The sequence below is a fragment of the Crotalus tigris genome, unplaced genomic scaffold (assembly GCF_016545835.1).
Source record: "Crotalus tigris isolate CLP2741 ecotype Arizona unplaced genomic scaffold, ASM1654583v1 scf7180000024282.1769268, whole genome shotgun sequence".
Classification (NCBI taxonomy): Eukaryota; Metazoa; Chordata; class Lepidosauria; order Squamata; family Viperidae; genus Crotalus; species Crotalus tigris.
This window is the reverse complement of record NW_024100454.1, coordinates 1443235-1458639: the sequence shown is the minus strand read 5'-3', so window position 1 is coordinate 1458639 and position 15405 is coordinate 1443235. Positions and strand designations below refer to the sequence as shown.

The window sequence follows — 15405 nt, the reverse complement described above, 5'->3', positions numbered from 1 at the left end:
CTGGACTTTTGACTCCAAGAATTCTGCCAGAATTCTGGGAATTGAAGTCCAGGCGTCTTAAAGTTGCCAAGATTGAGAAACACTGCCCTAAAGTTGTATAGTGTCACCTGACTGTCTAAGAGGAAATCCTTATAATCAAAACACTGGGAGCTGCCATAGATGGCTGGATAGGTATTGGTTGCAAGCATGGGGGAAAAAATCTATAGAAGGAAGCAGTCATTCCCTATTTCCCAAGTTATCTATCTAACAATCTAGTTCCAACTAGATTGTTTAGATAGATAATTTGGGAAATTCATTTGATCTTGCAATTCGGACATCTGATATTTCATGAATAGATGATAACAATTTGGTTAGAATTGAAGGGCACAAGTTGTATAAGTTAGAAACTTGTTTCACAAGTTTAGCTTACAAATTGCTATAATCAACTGAAAATGTTCACTTAAATGTCCTTCACAATGAATGGCCATCTAAAAAGACTGAAGTCCTAAGTTTCTCTGTGGACAAACTTGAATTATCAATTTACCCACAGTAGATCATGATATAATCACGTGGAAACAAAAACCCAATTAAAACAGTTAGAGATGGTCCATCTTTTGAAAGTAATTGTTTTATACCACAAGTATGGAATTAAGTATCGGAATACAATTTCCCACTAATTAAAAAAAGAACGAAAAATTAGAATGGTAAGAAAAAGTCCTCTTAGTGAGTATCTTTGCATTTTTTTTTACATACATGTACAAATATGATCACTGGGTGTATAAATAATTGGACATTCTACAACCAAATAGCTTTACCAATAAGGGTAACAGCAAAAAATGAATTTTATTAGCTTGAGTTGTGTCATTTCACTTGAAATTTTAGATTAATAAATAATCATAATCATGCCAAAAATAAGGACTAGCATAACTGAATTACAAAAATTCTGACCGCTAGAGAGCAAGAGAGGGGGGGGGGCAGATATGATTCTCCACTATTATCTAGTGAAAATATTGCAGCCAACAAAAATAACAAAACGTCCAGGATTATAGTTGAAATGTTCTGAATGGCTCATGGCTGCTTACAGGTGTATTTAGTATTTAAAGCAAACGACTTACTTGTCAACCATATTCTTCTGCTTCAGGATCTTATAGACTTCAGCTGATGTTTGAGGTCCTTGAAGCTTCTGCCCATTCAGCATTTCTTTTTCCAACTGTTCAATTGTCTAAAATAAGCAAAGTATGAATTGCTCGTTTTAGAATGAAAAGAAATGGCATTAAATTCTCCATAAACTGATGAACAAATCTGAAACGTCTTAAAGCTCTAGCAATGAAATGGCACCCTTGAACTTTCCGATATAAACTAAATAAGCAGGATTTTGGAGCAATTTCTAAACTTACTTGAGCTTAATGGTCACTTTTTAAAAAAAATATGAAGTTATTATTATAATGATATAATTTAGAGCTAAGCTACATGTGACACTAAACTTGCATTCATACTTTAACTATTGAATGAACCAATTGGCTGGGTACACAAAATTAATTTACCCTCAGAGACCTATTGTATCTTCTAACATTACTCAGTCGTCATTGAAAACAACATAAAGCCCATCTTCATTTTTGAAATACGGATTCAATGATAATTGGATTACTCTAGGAGACGCTGTAAGTGAATAGTGGGGAATCTGCTTAGGAGGTATGCATTCTCCCTGTGTTTGCAACGTGGGAAAGCAGGCTAAATTCAAACTTATAAAGATGAGGGTTTCTTTTTTCAATTATAAGGGCTGACTTTTAAGAAAGCACAGGACTTTGGAGGCTGATGAAAATCCTGATTTTCTAGGGGGGTCAAGCATATTTCTCCTGCACTGCGCTTCAGGGAACGTATGTGTCTGTTTTTCAGGGATAGTTGGATAGGTGTTCCATTTATATTTCTGCAAATGTAATGTTCTGGCTAGGGGAAACTGAAACAGCAAAGAACAGAAGAGGAAATCAGATCCACCAACCAGCACTCAGGACATGTACCTCCACATAATGCAGAGTTGGGATTTGGGAGGTGTTTGCATTGGCCTATCTGTAGCTATCTGTTACCTATGCTTGCCCAATAATCCCTTCACAGTGTAGGTATGCAGCGACTGCTATGGGCAGTCAGCCTGTACTCTGCATGCCATCAGCCCCTTAGCGAACACTCCTCCTGGCAATCTGGCAGCCCCCCACCCTTTTAGTCTTCCAGAAGGACATTAAAATCAGACCTTGGGACAGAGTGGTGAGAACTTGAGAATAGTTGTTTGGACATCCTGGGAGGATGATTGGAGACCCTGGATTTTTTAAATACATCTATATAGCTTTTATGGTGTTTGTAGTTTTACTGTTTATGAGCTGTCCAGAGTTGTTTTAAGATGCAAATCTTCTAAATAAATTAATTACTTCCTGTTTTCCTTTAGCTAGTACATCTTGTTTTATTTCAGTATTTGACTGGGCTGCATCAATTATAATTTCATAGGGCCCCAAGTCTGTTTCTCAAGTCTGAAAAGGCTCCTGAGGTGACTTTTGATACCATTGACCATGGTATCCTAAGAACAGAATAGAATAGAATAGAACAGAGTAACTGTATTGTCACTTTAAATGTAAGCTAATCAACATACATTAAAATGAGATTTTGTTGCATACAGCTCTCAAAGGATAATCACCTCCAATATACATTGCATAAAAATGAAAAAAAAATTATGCATATACCCACATTCACACAGAGATGTGGCCAGAGAAACAACACAGTCTAGTGCAGATGTATACATATACATGGCGAGAAAAACAAATCATACGAGTTTACCGAATCTTGAATTTGGGGCTGTCTGTGGGATTTGGAACTGAGTAGGGCAGTATTGTGCTGGTTCAGCTTTTTTCTCCAAAGCCAGTCCCAATCAGTGTTAATAGGAGGTGAGAGGTGCAGCCCACAGCTACTCTTTTGTGGGGTGCCACGGGACTCATTACTGTCTCCACTCCTTTGTAACATCTACATGAAACAGTTGGGTGAGATCATCTGACACCATGGGATGAGATATCATTAGCATGCAGATGACATTCAGCTTTCCATCTCCATCCCTGGTGATCCAAGCAATGTTGTAGTTGCCCTTTCACAGTGCCTGGAGGCTGTAAGGAACTGGATGGGGGACAACAGATTTCAGCTGAATCCTGGTAAGATGGAATGGCTGTGGATTCAAGGGGCCGCAGGATCCAATTGTTTCTCACCTTTAATTGTGGATGGGGTTGCACGATCCCCAGAGAGACCTGGTGTGTGCAACCTGGGTTTTTTTCCTAGACCACGGGTATCAAACTCGATCGTGTCACATGATGTATCGTGACTTTTTTTGCCTTTGCGGAGCCTGGGTGGTCGTGGCCTGCGTGTGACGCATCCGGCCCGTGGGCTGCCAGTTTAACATCCCTGTCCTAGAATCATGACTCCTGCTCAAAGAGCAGGTGGCAATTGTAGTTAGGGAGGCCTTTCTGCAAATTCATGTTGTGTGCCAGTTGTACCTTTATTCAGATCATAAAGCCTTGCACATAGTCATTCATGCCCTGGTCGTCTCTTGATTGGATTACCACAATGTGTTCCACATGGGGCTACCCTTGAAGAGTATTCAGAAGCTAGAAATGGTACAGAATGCAGCGGCTCACCCGGTTCTGGGAGCACCTAGGGTGGCACATCTACTACTACTGTTGGGCAAGCTGCATTGGCTACCAGTTTTCTTCCAGATTCAATTCAAGGTGTTTATTATTATCTCTAAAGCCCTATATGACATGGATCCTAGTCACATGACATGGGTCCTTCTGAGGAGTCATCTCACTCCAGTGGGACTAGCCCATCCCATTATCTCCAGCGGAAGGGGTCTGCTAAGGAATTCTGGATGGTGGGGTCAAGGGAGCTGAGTTTTTTCATTGTGGCCCCAACCCTATGGAACACTCTATGAATGGAGGTGAGAACTGGTCACGCCCTTTTGGCCTTCTAATGTAGGAGATAAGACTGAGCCCAAGGGTGAGATCAAATGCATCATCAGTCTGGAATCCTTACGCTCCCCCCCCAAAAAAAGACCTAAGTCTAACCCTCCTTGAAGTCCATTGACTTTCATCTGCCACCAATTTACTTTGACCATTAGCAGATTAGATTCTTGTATAGACTGCAGGGAATAAATTCCAAGTGCTTTTGAACTCTGTCCTGACTCCTAGTTGCTTGTGCCTGACATCTAGAAAGGTATCAAAATTTGGCTTTGCTGGTTGGCTTGCGGCCCCGAGGGAGGCACTCCACCACTTGAGATGGTTGACAGGGTAAGAAGATCTCATCCTCGTGCCATCTGTCTCCTTGGTTTTAGTTTTTGTATACTTTTTAAACATTTTAATTATTTTTATACTTATCTTTCTTACCTTTGTCAGCCATTCAGAGTCGCTTTATAGGAGAGATGGGTGGCATATGATTAATTAATAAATCACAGCTGCTAGGATTTTGTATATGATGCTAAGTCATTAACCAGGCTTTAAAAACAACATTGGTGGGATTTACGCAATATGCTCAACTGCATTCAGTAATATAGTGTAATATGTAAGGATAGTCATTAAATATAATGGAGGGACTCATACAGCAGTTAGCAGTTTTTATGATTCTTAGGAAAAAAAGCTGTAATACACAAACCTTCCCATCGGATATGATTCCAATGTACAGGTAGTCCTCAACTTACAATTGTTCATTTAATGACCGTTCAAAGTTACACTGGCAGTGAAAAAACTGTTTTTCATAGTTATGACCAGCATTCCCCAAGATCATGTGGTCAAAATCCAGATGCTTGGCAACTGGTTCATATTTATGACTGTTGCTATCATGTGATCACCTTTTGTGACCTGACAAGCAAAGTCAATGGGGAAGCCAGAGTCACTTAACAACTGAGGCAGGAAAGGTCATAAAATGGGGCAAAACTCACTTAACAAATGTCTCATTTAACAACAGAAATTTTGGGCTCAATTGTGGTCCTACGTCGAGGACTACCTGTACTTGAAAACTTCTTAAAAATTCAGGGGAATAGAGATATATCTTCCTTGAAAGTAGCTCATGTTGAGCAGTCAAACATCAGGAGTTGACCACAGGAAATGGTCATAAATTTATGAGGTCATAAAATGCTTCACGGTCATTTTATGACATGTTTTATAAAATTTGCCAAATGTCAATTCTGTGGGAGTCATGGGTCCCAGATTTTGGATGCTTTCGGTAAGTTAGCCCACTTGAGATACCTTGATTGAAAATGTTTTGTCGTATGATGTACCATTTTGTCCAGACATGAGTGTTATAGTAATATATACAGGATATTACCAGACATGTCAAATCAACTTCAAAAGAACATTGACCCTCCCCGCATCAGCTAGCAGGATCTTTGGCTACTTCCCATAAATTGTTCTATACTAGAGAACTGTGTAATTTTATCTTTAAAAATGCAGCCAACTTCTCTTCCTCATACAGTATATCAAAACATGCCCTTACTTTTCCACCGTGTGCAAATGCTTCAGCCACCTTCCTGTTACGTCCCCCATAGCATGTGGTAATCAGATCTGCAACCCCACAGCTTTCCAGAAATGTATTTATTGAGACCGTGCCCTTGCAGAAGATTTTAGCGAAGGCAATCATTTCCATCAGGCCTAGGCGAATCACAGCTGCCTTGGTATTGTCCCCAAAGCCCAGCCCATCACAGAAACCAGCTCCAACAGCCACAATGTTCTAACATCCAATGGAAAAATGAGAAAGAAGAAGGAAAAAAACAAGTCAACAGTTAAAGACATGAAATAATATTGCGTTCTAATAACTGAAAGCAAAACCCCCTCGTTACTAGCACTGATGATGTTACCTAATTGTGTAATGGAACATCTGTAAGAAAACAACCAAGCTCAGAAAGTACCAAGGACCCCTCAAATGTTGGATTTTCCCACACACAAAACCCATAACTATCACTTTGATGACCACCAGGCTGCCAGGCTAATCCAAATGTTAATTATGGTTTATAGTTTAGTACAGACATGTCAAACACAAGGCCCAGGGGCCAGATGCAGCCCATGAAGTGATTTCATGTGGCCCGCGAAGCCATCCTGGAAACAGTCAGGGAATGGCCCCCACTGCCTTGGCCCTGGCCCAAGCCGGCCAGTAGCCAGTGTGCAATTTTGTGGAGGCCATCTATGCTGAAATGCATTCAGTCTTAGCTCCACAAGGCTGACTGGAAACAGCAAGGAACCAGCCCCTGCGGTGTTGGCCCTGCCCCCTGGGTGCATGCTGGGGAAGTGTCACCCTTTGTGAGGAATGAAGAAATGGACCATGCCTTGACGCTTGCCCCGGTCCCACCCCATTCTGCCAGAGACCCTCAGATCTGTCCCACTCCTGCCCAGGCCCCCACAGGCACTCTTGACGCAAATGATGTAGAGCTGGCCACGCCCACCCAGTAGGCCACACCCACTCCATCCATGCCCACCCAGTAGGCCACACCCACTCCATCTACGCCCACTCAGTAGGCCGCACCCACCCTGCCTCCCGAGGGCAACCGCAATGCTGATGCGGCCCTCAATGAAATTGAGTTTGACACTCCTGGTTTAATACATACAAATCCAGCTAGCAAAAACTAACTGAAACTATGGCTGAACAAACTACAGCTTAAACTGTTCTTAGTGCTAAAAATATATGGTTCAGATGTAATAATTCTGTTTCAGAAGGTTAGGACAAAGAGGAAAACATAAAAATAATGGATTTTTTTGAAAAATAATAAAAAATATTTTAAAATAAACAAACGCCTAAGATTGGCAATAAACTTGTAGTCAGCAAAATAAATCAGATTTGCAGTTTTGATACCTAATTAGTAACTATAGCTGAACAGTTTTCATTAATATTAGAGCTACAGACCTGAGACAGACCTCATAGGTGTATTTAATTAATCTCGTACTTAAAATGTAAGGATATATTGTTTCTATTTACTGCTGATACACTCAATTAAAAATCAGTATGTAAAGCTTTTATTACACATTTTAACAACTAAGCAGAAAACCCAGTCTGCAGACCTGTATTTGGACTAACTATGGTAGGATTCACACAAATACTAAAATGTGATAACTTTCTTAATAGGTCAGAGTTATATGAAGCCAATGAGATAGGTAAATCATGCCTGACGGTTTAATGTGTAGCATACGTTGAATATTATTTGGTAAATTACACTTAAGCATAGTTTAGCTTAGTAGATTGTAGGAACACAACTACTTCCTTGGAATAACAAACCTTTAAGGCCCCACAGAGCTCGACAGTATCACAGTCATCCACCACGGTAATTCTGAAATTTGAAGTTTGCATTAATTCTTTGAAGATCTTCCCATTTTTAGCATTTTTAGAACCTAAGAAAAGAAGCACAGGTGTTAGGATCTTAACTGACAACAGAAGAAAGTATTTGACTTGATAGAATTATTTCCAGTATTATTTGTCTTTTAAATGTATGTTCGTGTCTAAAATATGCAGAAAACATTTAAAACAGAGACAATTTTCCTGTAAAAATTAACTATCAAATGAAATATTCCAAGTTGGTAAAACGACAGTAAAATAAGAGTGAAATAGAAATAGACTTTCTTAGAAAAAAAAAAGCACAATTATATTATGTGATATTTTTAATGGTAAAAAGGCCCAAAGTCAATTGAACTGTAGTGAGATATTAATATAAAAATAATTATGCCATGGGATAATGAAGGATACTAATTATGATTCTTTTTTAAAAAGCATATGCCGGTTTTCCTTCTGATTGCATTGATTTCATCTCAAGCTTCCTGAAAAGACTCTATTTCAAGCAATGTATGAACTATTTTTTTTTCTTTTTATACCGGCCCCTGAATGAATACAGAAGAGCTATGTGGTGTCTTATGGCAGCACTCCTGGGAGAAGGTGGAGGAGGGGATGGATATATTTACTGAAACTATCATAGTGAGGACTAGGCTTCCTATAGGATTAGCTTCCTGCATTTGCTTAAAGGAAAAAAGAACTTCAACTTGACTCTAGAACAGTGTTTCTCAACTTTGATAATTTTAAGGCATGTGGACTTCAACTCCCAGAATTCCACAGCCAGCAATGCTGGCTGTGGAATTCTGGGAGTTGAAGTCCACATGCCTTAAAATTGTCAAGGTTGAGAAACACTTCTCTAGAAGAAAATAAAAAAAAGATTGGCTAGTTTTTACAGGAATTGCTGTATGGCAGGAGAGCAAGATTAAAACTAGTTCAGTGTGCCATTGCAAACACAGGGATGGTGAGAAAAATCCGGATCTGCAGTACGGATTAGCTGCATCCCTACAATACACTGGCTGGCTTCATAAACAAGCTATTTAGTTTGTGATTCGGTGACTCCTGTTGTCTGTGAAAAATGGGCTGAATAAACTAAAATTAAGCAAACCACAGTTAATTTAAGAGTGCCGGATATTACTCAGCACTATTCAGCCATGAATTTTACCAGGTGACATTGACTAATTACTGCCTCCCAGCAGGCTGGGGGGGGGGGATAAAGTGTAGGAAGGCACCGCATCCACCACCTTCAGCTTTCTGAACAAAAATCAGGATGCAAATTTAAAAGACGAGTGAGCGGGTGTAAGTAATGCTGCAAAGCATAAGAAGACGTGAAGCCTTGGATGATAAAAACCTACAACTATTATCCCGGATAGGATTGGATATAAAAAGAAGCTGGCTGACTCCTTCTGTTCGCTGCAGATTTATTTCCCTAGCAAGACAAGCCAATAATTTATGAGTCAATTACCAATGGTAGTTTCACAGAACATTTCATTTGCCACTTCATTGGCAATGTTGGCACCCATGAGCACGCTCATATCTATCTTCAGTTTCTCTCGGATGATGTCCGTGATGAGTTTCAGTCCTTCAGGGCCTTCGTCTACACCCTACTTAACAGAAAAAAGAGGGATCAAAGCAAAGCAAATCCAAGTTGAACTGCATTGCAATAGATTAGTTTATGGATCCGACTGTTTTCTGTGAAAATTGGGCCAATGAAGACATGCAGATGCCCTTTTTGCTGAAGAACCTGTGCTGCAACTTTTTTTCTTCCTTCCTCCATGGAGTTTTCAGTTAGCGTGACAATTCAGTTTCATTTAAAATAAGAAGCTAAGCTTCTCTTAGGGTAAATCGTGAGAGATGGCCAATCCATTTAAGCCAGTGGTTCTCAACCTTTTTAATGCTGCGACCCCCCAAACCAGTTATAAGGCGAGGACTACTCAACCGATCGTAATTTGAGGACTACTCAACTGGTGCAGCACTGTTTGCAGAATGGGACTTTTGGCGGGCTCAGCAGGGCAGAGACAGCCTGGACAATTCCTATTGGCTTTTGAAAGCCAGTAGAATTAGACTCTATTCAAGAGAGTCTATTCTATTGGCTTTCAAAAGCCAATAGAATAAAAGGGAATAGCACAGCTAAGGAAAAGGGGGGGAAAATGGCGGACTGCGTTGTTTGGCGACCCCCGTGAAATGGTCATTCGACCCCAAATGGGTTGCGACCCACAGGTTGAGAACCGCTGCTTTGAAGGCATTTTGCTTCTCATCCAAGAAGCTTGGATGAGAGCTGAAGAAGCTTCTTGGATGAGAAGCCAAATGTCTTCAAAGAAAAACAAGAAAGTTCAGTTGCTTCTTGAAAAAGCATCTTTGGGACGATACAGATTGTTGGGGGAAATCTGCAAATAATGCTGCTGACACTGTAAACTGCCCAGAGAGTGCTGTAAAAACCACCTAATTCTCTGCAGGGTGAAATATTCCATTTAGCTGTAACTAATTAATCAGACCTCGTATGTCAACCAATACCAGCCTGGCAACATATAATCCTGTATATGCTGCTAATTTAATCGTATTAGCATCATTATAGTTTCTAGAAGTAGGTGAAAGGTCTTCACAAGAACAGAAATGGTATATATACATTGAGTAAGAGAGGACAGCCTGAGGAAGGAGAAGTGACCTTTGACCTTTGTGTGATCAGCTGCCTGACTCACCACTCGGTTTAAAAAAAAAAAAAAATCTTAATGTTTAAACCAGCCTGGATAAGTCACTTGAAGCCAATTGTTACTTTAATTCTGATATGTATATGAACAACTGATCTTCTATAGGTCAGCACTCAGGAAACAAAGTAGTTGTCTATACATTTATGGTTCTGTAAAGTCACGATTGAGTTTTAAAATGAGTAAAAGTATGGTATTTTCCTTTCTTAAAAGTGTTCCTCTACAGTGAGTCATAATAATGCTTTTTTAAAAAAAAGTTGTACAGAATGTCAAATCCTTTACTAAACATGGATTAATTTCACACATGAAGGCAGAATGTAGTTTTTATGTTTTCTGGATTAGAATAGTATATTAACTCGGCCACTGTGACTTTTAAAGTGTGATTTATATTTTGCATAAACCATAAGCTCAGCTAACTCTGATTTGTTCCATAAACAATGGTTACACAAACCATGGCTTAATGCAGTGTGTAAATTGAGCAATACTTCATGGCACTTGCATCAGTTGTTTTTAAAATGGGTATATGTATTTAACTGTTTATTTTTTAATCACTGTATACTCCAGCTTTCTTCCAGGAGTAGTATTTAAGGGGGTTAACAATAAAATAACAAAATTATACTGATATTTTAAAATGCACTTCAAATAAAGACCATTATTAAAATATCTTTCCCACTTAAAGAAGAAAACGCCATTCCTTACCTTGATGAGTGAAATCCCAATTGCTCCTGCTTTTATGTGACCAGTAAGTTGCTCGCAAATTTTGGGAATAAACTGATGAGGTACAACAAATATTAAAATATCAGCTTCCTCGGCTGCTTCTACTACTTCTGGTACCGCAACCTGAGAGGAAAATAGATTACAGTATTGCATTCTCCTACTGAATACTGAAGGAGAAAAGCACTGCGGGAAATGTTTACCACAACCAAACAATCAAGTGCAGAAAACATACAACAAGCCATAAATATATGTTTGCCAACAGTTTGCACAAAAATTAAAAATGCAGACAGCTGGAACATATGCTTGGCACAATCTAAACGTAACACATACTTATCTTTATTGGATGTTTGCATACGGGTGTTTAAAAGCATGCAGTTTGTACACACATAATACCAGTGTTTCCTACTGTTCCAATTGCAGCAGGTGAGTCAGGTTCCTTAACAAAACAAGAGGCTTGGACCACATAAGTAGTTTATTTAAGAACATTCCATACGGAATTCTATTTCTGCTACAAAGAAGGAAGGGCTTCTCTCATGGTTAATTCAGAGAGAAAAACTGCACAGCTTTATATTGACAATACAGGGAGTCCTCGACTTACGACAGTTCATTTAGTGACTGTTTGAAGTTACAACGGCACTGGGAAAAGTGACTTAGGACCATTTTTCAGTTACGAACAGTGCAGCATCCCCAGGGTCATGTGATCAAAATTTGGATGCTTGACAACTGGTTCATATTTATGATGGTTGCAGTGTCCCAGGGTCATGTGATCCCCTTTTGTGACCTTCTGACAAGCAACGTCAATGGGGAAGCCAGATTCACTTAACAATGGTGTTACTAATTGAACAACTGCAGGGATTCACTTAGCAACATAAATTTTGGGCTCAGTTGTGGTCATAAGTCAAGATCTACATGTACAAAATTCTTTAGTGTGAACAGTCAGAGTTAAATCTCACCAAAGAAAATGGCCTGAGACACCCTGGTGTATTGTTCTGTTAATGTCAGTGGGATTTGTAACAAAGTGAGAGGAAGGTAGGCAGGCCCTTTACAGTATGTGTGTCAAAGCAAGAATATTCAATATTAGCAGCGTTGACATCAACGCTGCTAATATTGAATATTCTTGCTTTGACAATGTGTCTGTGTTCTGGTGGGCCATCATGTGTGCGTGTATATTTCAAAAGTGGAATGAAACACATCAATAACCGGACTCACCATTTTGGTCCCCAAAATGGAGGAATTGGCAATTACTGGCCGAAAAACAGGCTTGTTTTTTGTTATGGCACTTTATCTTGGTTCTTTCTTGCCAGCAGAAAACTAGCCTGTTTTTTGGCCAGTAATTGCCAATTCCATCATTTTGGGGACCTAAATGGTGAGTCCAATTATTGATGTGTTTCATTCCACTTTTGGAATTAGAAGGGAAGGGTTTTTTGTTTTTTGTTTTTTATCTTGCACTTCCATCATTTCTTTTTTGAATGTTAATTTTTACCTGTACAGGTAGTCCTTGACTCCGGACTACAATTGGACCAGTATTTCCATTGTTAAGCAAGGGAATTGCTAAGTGAGTTACACCTAATTTTATGACTTTTGCCTTGGTTGTTAAGTGAATCCTTACAGATGTTAAGCGTGTCACACAGTAGTTAAGCAAATCCAGCTTCCCCCGCTTGTTGGAAGCCAGCTGGGAAAGTCACAAATGGCAATTGTGTGATCCTGGGACACGGCAACCATCGCAAACATATGCCAATTGCCAAGCTCACAATTTTTCATCATGTGAATGTGGGAATACTCAGGGAGTGTAAGTACAAGGACCAAATCATAATTCACTTTTTTCAATGCTGCTGTAACTTCAAATGGCCATTAAACAAATGGCTGTGAGTAGAAAATTACCTGCATCATGGTGGTGTTTTTAGTTTTAATATACACTGCGTAGAGTCACTGTTGTGCAATGGAGAGCTATATACCGTAGTTTAAATTGTTTAAAATAATGAAATAAGATAAAATAACATGCTGAGAGGAGATCAGATGCATGGTGCTGCTGTTGAATGTATATTAAGAGAACAATGAATAATTAAAGTGCTATTTTATTTTATTTTTTATGGCACACTCTGCTTGGAATTTTTAAAAGATTTCTGGCCATCAAGTTAAGTCAATTGGCCCCACTGACAACATCTCATCTATATCCTTTACATTTCAGTGTTACATTATGAATTTGGGGGCTGTAATTTGTTTTCGTCTAAGTTACTTATTTGTTCTACTTTCTTTGAACTCAATTGGAATATAATTTAAAAATGAAAGCATTCTGGTATGTTTTGTTGTCACTTACCACATTTGGAGGTATTTTATGCCCTGGGAGATATTTTACATTTTCATGTTCTTGGTTAATGATTTCAGTGAGTTTTCGACCATTAATTAGTTCTTCAAATACCCACATCTTAACAACAGGGTCAAACTGATTGGAGCTTTTGGTATTTTGGCCTACGATTTTTGCAATGGCAGATCCCCTTAAAAAGAAAATCAAAGAGAAAAATGTGAAATTGCAACTATTTATACAATCATTCAATTAATTTACAAATTAATTGACTGTATCAAATAAAAAAGTGTATATATTCAACTCCACCAACAATATGATGTGCTTTCAAAATAAAGAAAGAAAGAAAGAAAGAAAGAAAGAAAGAAAGAAAGAAAGAAAGAAAGAAAGAAAGAAAGAAAGAAAGACTTAGAAATTATTTTGGAATGTTTGAATTTCAATTTTTCTATTGATCAGCAGTTGCATTCTATGACCTTAGTTGCTCCCTCTAACTTTAGGATTCTAGGACACTTTATTATTACTCAGTTCTTATGAATATAGAATCACTTTGCATAATTAAATGGGCAGCATAGCAATTTAATAAATAAATAAAGAAAGAATTACGAAGGAGACCCAAGCTTATATTCATTAACCTTTTCTATAAAGCATCCATACTATAGACTATAACAACTCTGTTTGCCCAGTTGGATGACTAGCATTAAGGTGGACTCGGTTACAGTGGTGATGAGTCCACTGTAAAAGACCAGGTTAGGGACAGATCACCATAGGGCAGTGGTGGCGAACCTATGGCACACGTGCCAGAGGCAGTACTCAGAGCCCTCTCTGTGGGTACTTGCGCCATCGCTGCCAGCAGCTTGCGCAGGTCCATTAGGCTGCTGCTGCCGCCCGGGGCAACAGTCACACCCAGCACAAAGGAGAAGAAGTGGCCAGCTAGCGAGCTTGAGTAGAGATGGCAGAGCATGCCCACACCCAGCAAGCCAAAGGCCACCCTGAGCAAGGAAAGCCGGATCCCCATCAGTGCCATGGGCCCCCAGTCCCAGCTAGGATTGTATGCCTCCTCCATCGATGCTGGGCCTCCTGCCCACCGGCCCACCCGCCAGAGACCCCCTGGACCTCCCCCAACTCTGCCTGGCCCCCAGAGGTGCCCTCGCATGAGCAGCATCAAGGTGGCCATGCCCACCCAGTCTGCCGTGACAATCACAGCCATGCCCACCCAGTGGGCCACATCCCCATGCTCCCGCTGAGGGCACCACAATGCCCTGGCACTTTGTGATAAATAAGTGGGTTTTGGGTTGTGGTTTGGGCACTCAGCCTCTAAAAGGTTCGCCATCACTGTCATAGGGAAATAAAATGATACCCCAAAATTAATCAGTCAAATGGCCAGTTGAGTTGCACCTCATTTTCCATTGCTCATGTCTGTTGTACTATTAATAGATCATACCTAGAATCACTCAGAGCCAAGCAAAACTAGAAGGAGATTTTACATGATTCATTCAATAACTTTCAGGTGAATTATATTCACATGCTTTACAGGTGCATATGTTAAAGAAGGAAAAAAACCAATAGCAATTGATGGAATTACTATAAATTAGGTAGTAACTTTCATATATATATATATATATATAAAAGCATTTAGCAAAAAAATCTATTGCAAAAAGCTCAGAATGGTGAAAATAATTGCTGTTGCAGAAAGCTAATACTGTACACATTTTAAAACTGTTTTGTGACTCATAAAAGTGTTTTAGATAGATAGATAGATAGATAGATAGATAGATAGATAGATAGATAGATAGATAGATAGATAGATAGATAGATAGATAGATATTGGTGTATTTTATGTGGTTAATACATTAAGGGGGCAAAGCATATAGGAAGAATTCAGGACAAATAATGGAAATCTCAACTAAGGAAAGGAAAGCTTATCAGAATTAGATCTTTTTCTTTATAACTCTTTCTTCTGTCTCTGAGCCAGATTGAGCAATGTAACCAAAGTTTGCTTCATAAATGAGGAAGAGTATGAATATTCGTTAATTAGTTATAACCTCCCACTTGAACTTTGTAATATATATGATAACTTGCTCTAGCTCTTAAAACATCTCTCTTCTGGGAGTTGAAGTCCACAAGTCATAAAAGAGCCAAGGTTGCCTACCCCTGACCAAGAGGAATAGTTGGTGCCTGGCCTCATCTGTGCCTATGAGGGGAAGAAAGTGATGTGAGTGGAACAGAGGCACTTCAGCTGCAACAGTCTTGATTAGGATTCTTCAAACTAGGCAACTTTAAGACTTATGGACTTCAACTCCCAGCATTGCTGGCTGAGGAATTCTGGGAATTGAAGTCCACAAGTCTTAAAGTTGCCAGGTTTGGTGACCC

The 15405-nt window shown here is 39.4% G+C and overlaps 1 protein-coding gene across 1 annotated transcript in view; it reads right to left on the bottom strand.

Annotated features, from left to right (window-relative positions):
* Window positions 1-15405, bottom strand: part of LOC120299218 (glycerol-3-phosphate dehydrogenase 1-like protein) — a 67419-nt gene that overhangs the window by 2017 nt on the left and 49997 nt on the right. The window contains exons 4-9 of the mRNA XM_039323809.1: window positions 13051-13228; window positions 10716-10856; window positions 8777-8915; window positions 7267-7379; window positions 5497-5730; window positions 1095-1201 (exon numbers count right to left, since the gene is read on the bottom strand). Of these exons, the coding sequence (XP_039179743.1) occupies window positions 1095-1201; window positions 5497-5730; window positions 7267-7379; window positions 8777-8915; window positions 10716-10856; window positions 13051-13228 (912 nt within the window). The remainder of the gene's footprint in view (window positions 1-1094; window positions 1202-5496; window positions 5731-7266; window positions 7380-8776; window positions 8916-10715; window positions 10857-13050; window positions 13229-15405) is intronic.